The following is a 5,000-nucleotide window of genomic DNA, read 5'->3' on the forward strand; positions in this document are numbered from 1 at the left end:
GGGGGGTCCGGGGGGGGGGGGGGGGGGAGGCGACAACAATGACGATCATAATGAAAGTGGCGTTGGAGAAGTCATCAACAGTTTCAGTTTCAGTAGCTCAAGGAGGCGTCACTGCGTTCGGACAAATCCATATACGCTACACCACATCTGCCAAGCAGATGCCTGACCAGCAGCGTAACCCAACGCTAAGCTTAGTCAGGCCTTGAGAGTCATCAACAATAGACGGTTAAAGTGATAGCACAGTACTGGTTGAAAGAAATGTGTATGTGAGTGAGTGAGTGAGGGGATGTGTGTGTGTGTGTGTGTGTCTCTCTCTCTCTCTCTCTCTCTCTCTCTCTATCTATCTATCTATCTCTCTCTATTGGGGTGGGGGTCCTTTTGTGTGTTTACTTGGCTGAGGTTGATTTGTTCTTTTCTCTCACTCTGTTTTCAAAAGAACATTTTCATGTTCTGAGTGTCTTCTATAAAACTGAGAATGTATTTTCAGTGCAATCTTGTACGCGAAAGGATGCTGACACAAACAAGTGAACAAACGAGCAAGCATGAAATGGAGAACATTCTAAATAAATGTGACAGAAACAAACATCAGAACTATTTGGTCCAGTTTTCACGGTCACCGCGTGAGAGTAAAGCATTGTAAAACTTTTTTTTTCTATCACATTTATGTAGAAAGTTGAATCATTGACTCAATTGTGTAAACAAAGAGAGTCTATGTTTTAACCCGGTGTTCGGTTGTCTGTGCGTGTGTGTGTGTGTGTGTGTGTGTGTGTCCGTGGTAAACTTTAACATTGCCATTTTCTCTGCAAATACTTTGTCAGTTGACACCAAATTTGGCATAAAAATAGGAAAAATTCAGTTCTTTCCAGTCGATAGTCATCTTGTTTAAAACAATATTGCACCTCTGGGATGGGCACAAAAAAAAAGGAGCCAAATTATATGCAAACTGAATTCACTGTTATATATATTTTTTTATTCTCTGAACTTGGCACTTTGATCTGATATTCTGACACAACAACAAGAGCAGTCATTTTTATAATTTTTCGATCAAACAGGAACTTCTTTTTCTGAGCATGGAAGTTATATTTCTGGTGCATGTCTTTGCTGCAGATAGTAAAGAAGGGAAATTAATATGTAATTAATGCTAGGGGGGTTAATTTGCTTGAAACTGATCTTTCTCATCTTAAACATTACATTCTGAAATTATACTCAATACACAAAAAAGCTTGTGTGTTTTACTCTCAGTGTACAGGGCTTTCACTATGTTCATTCGCCCAAGTGGTCTTTTTTCGGAAAATACTAAAATCAATACTACAAGTGGACTTTATAGATCTATTGGCTGAGCCCTGAAGGTCATGGGCAAAAATCAATTGCGTACACATATTTGTACATATTCAAAGCGCCTGCTCATATTCCTTGCGAACGCGAAGGTCGCCATTTTGTTTTATGTTGTTGACCTGCCCGTTCAATCCTATATTCAATTGACAATACACGATAACATGTGATGGAAAGTTGGAGAAGGAGACCGTTAAATATTTATTCAGTGAAAGATTTGTGAACGCCTCATCACTTACTGGATTATGCCCCAAACTGCCTTAAAAATATCAACAAAATCAGTCGGAATTCACAGTTTAAAATAATACACCATGAGAGTTATTACCCATGATGAAACGTAAAAATTTCCAGTCTTGACTTTTCTCAAAATAAGTCCTTTTCACTTCATACGACGTTTAGAAGTACTTGTACTTGGCTCTACATGTTATTAGTTTAACAAAATACTTAATTTTCATATCAACTTTAAAACTATAAAACTAGAATGAACATAAAAGAAAAATTGAATCAACCGTGTCGTACATTCCCGGCGGGTACTTGTAACTAAACTTGTACATCTATCTAGATCCAGAGAAAACGGCTAAATGTTGCAGTGTGACTGCGGCGATAGCCACGTCTCCTTTACCACGGACTTAAAAAGAATTTTTAATTGCCCTTAAAGAATTTTTGAATGCCCAAGATGCACCAGAATAATATGATTCAAACAGCGTACTCACTGCGAATACCGCAATCGATTTATCGCCCTTTAAAAAAGCATGTTTAAATGTTAAATTTTTTTAACGTCAGTTAAGAAGCCACGATGGTGTATTGGGTAAGACTGTTTCTTCTCACCCGAACACACGGGGTTCGAATCTGCCGTCAAGATGATTTTTTTTTTTTTTTTTTTTTCGTTTTCTTTTCTTTTTTCAACCCGAAGCTTTATACTAACAAATACAGAACACATTTTAACGATTAGATTTTTTTTCTTTCTTTAAAGTGTATCACAAGTGAGTCTTGAAGGCCTTGCCTCTATTGTTTTGATGTTATTCCCAACATCCCTCGGAAAAATTCGGTTTAAGTCTTATTACTTTGTATTATATTATATCATATTGCATTGTACTACATTATATATGTGTTTGAGTTATATACACATTTCCTTAATTTCATTGTTTGCTATTGATTCCGATGTTGAATTTGAGGTCGATGCATTGCAGTGATCCAATTGTTGTGTGAAATACAATAAATGGATGTGTTTCAGTGTCATTACTGTTGATGTCTTCACTAACGCCGCTGTCATAATCATGATCGTCGTTGTCTTCTCCCCCCCACCCCCCCACCCCCCCCCCCCTCTTTCTCTTTCCTTTTTCTCTTTCTCATTTTTCTCTAACATTTGCATTGGCAAAAGACAAGAAACCAAGTCTCGCAACTGAGACTGAGAAAACGTGGGAGAGGAACGACCACACTTTCTTGCAGTCCCACGATTGGGATGGCGAGAAATGGTGGGCTTACAAGGTGCGAAAGCGTGCGGACTGACCATGAACACTACACACAACACACACACACACACACACACACACACACACACACACACACACCAAAAAAAAAAAAAAAAATAGGAGAAGATGCCTGAAGTTCTGTGTGTGTGTGTGTGTTTATGTGCGTGCGTGTGTGTGTGTGTGTGTGTGTGTGTGTGTGTGTGTGTGTGTGTGTGGCATATCAGGCTATTACCTCAGCGTGATGTGTCTGCTGGCATTGGCCTTCGTGAGAGAGCGAGTGTCCGCCGTCACGTTGCTGGTGCTGGTGAATTTCCTCCATTCCTGCAGCTCAGCCAGTGCCGCCGTTGCGCCTCTGGACATAGCCCCAAGGTCAGTCTGACTGAGGGGGTGGGGTGGCAATAGCCGAGTGGTTAAAGCGTTGGACTTTCAATCTGAGGGTCCCGGGTTCGAATCTCTGGTGACGGTGCCTGGTGTTTAAAGGGTGGAGATTTTTCCGATCTCACAAGTCAACATTATGTGCAGACCTGCTAGTGCCTGAACCACCTTCGTGTGCATCCACAGGCATAAGATCAAATATGCACATTCAACATCCTGTAATCCATGTCGGCGTTTGATGGGTTATGGAAACAAGAACATACCCAGCATGCACACCCCCATAACGGATTATAGCTGCCTACATGGCGGCGTAAATAAAAAAAAAATTAAAAAAAGGTCATACACGTAAAATGTAATGTCTGCATGAGTGTGTATGTGTGCGTGATCGAATGACACAGGAAACGAATGACGAGCGCCCAACAGTGGCAGCTGTCAGTCGGCTCTGCCCAGGTAGGCAGCCTGCTGTATAAATGACTCCGTGTTTGTAAAGCGCTAAGAGCTTGGTCTGTGACCGAGAATAGGCGCTATATAAGTATCAATATCATATCAAGTCAGGGAGCAAGAGGAAGGGATGGAGTGACGGTAGGAGTTGCGTGGTGGTGAGGGAGGTGGGGGGGGTAGGGTAGGGAAGAAAAGAAGTAGTAGTTACGTTTGTGAAAGGGTTGAAAAGGCGTGGAAGAAGATGTCTTGAGGTCACATGTTTAAGTAATCACTAACTCTGTCTGTCGGTCAGTCTGTGTGTCTGCCTGTGTGTCTGTCAGTCTGTCTCTTTCAGTTTCCGTATCTTTATCTGTCTCTTTCTCTGTCTCTATTGTCTGTACCTTTCTCCATCTGTTTATCTCACTCCGCCCTTCTCTCCTCCCACCCCCCCCCCCCCTCTCTCTCTCTTCTCTTAATTTTTGTCTCTCTCTCTCTCCCTCCCCCCCCCTCTCTCTCTCTCTCTCTCTCTCTCTCTCTCTCTCTCTGAGTGTGTTACTTTGTGTGTGTTTGTTGTTGTTTTTGTTGTTGATGATGATGATGTTTTAGCGACTTCTGATTCTTCGCATTGCCTGATACATCAGTGATCCTAGATATTGCCCATGTAACACACAAACAGACAGACAGACACACACACACACACACACACACACACACACACACACACACACACACACACACACACACACACACACACACACACACACACACACACACACAATATGGAAGCCACGTGGATGGACTCACATATTCGCCAGACTACGTAGGCGCATGTAATGTAAACGACTTGTGTGACAGGTATGCAGCATTCCTGAATGGCATGATTATAACCATCTCTATCATCGCCGTCATCCCAGGTCCTTTCATCGTCTCTATCATGGTTCAGCACGTGAGTTACAATCGTCATCGTTGTAGCAGCCATCATCAACATTGTCGTCGTCGTCGTCATGATTATCATCGTCACTGTCTTCATTTTCATCGTCGTCGTCATGATCACCATTATCGACGCAGCCATTGTCATTACTGGCGATCACCATCATCATCAACGCCAAACGTCATCACCACCACTACCACTACTACCACCATCATCGTCACCATCACCTTCTTCTTCTTTGTCATTATCGGGTTTCATGATATGCGATCATCATTGCGATCATCATCGTCGTCGCTATCAATATTTTACGAATATATCGGGTGTCCCCCAAAAAGTGAACCGCTTTTTACAAGTGTTTTCTCAGTGATAGAGAAACCGAATTCATTCAACATGTTCACACAGTAACCTTAGGGTATCATCAACAGGTCTGCAAAATATCTAAAAGTTCGGACGCAAATTATGCGAGTATT

The 5,000-nt window shown here is 41.9% G+C and overlaps 1 protein-coding gene across 2 annotated transcripts in view; it reads left to right on the forward strand.

Moving 5' to 3' along the window:
• The window catches only part of LOC143279331 (putative transporter slc-17.2), an 18,583-nt gene that overhangs the window by 9,590 nt on the left and 3,993 nt on the right, over positions 1–5,000 (forward strand). For both annotated transcript variants that reach the window (XM_076583350.1, XM_076583351.1), the window contains exons 9-10: positions 3,029–3,173; positions 4,455–4,545. In XM_076583350.1, the coding sequence (XP_076439465.1) occupies positions 3,029–3,173; positions 4,455–4,545 (236 nt within the window). The remainder of the gene's footprint in view (positions 1–3,028; positions 3,174–4,454; positions 4,546–5,000) is intronic.

This window comes from Babylonia areolata, chromosome 2, assembly GCF_041734735.1.
Source record: "Babylonia areolata isolate BAREFJ2019XMU chromosome 2, ASM4173473v1, whole genome shotgun sequence".
Classification (NCBI taxonomy): Eukaryota; Metazoa; Mollusca; class Gastropoda; order Neogastropoda; family Buccinidae; genus Babylonia; species Babylonia areolata.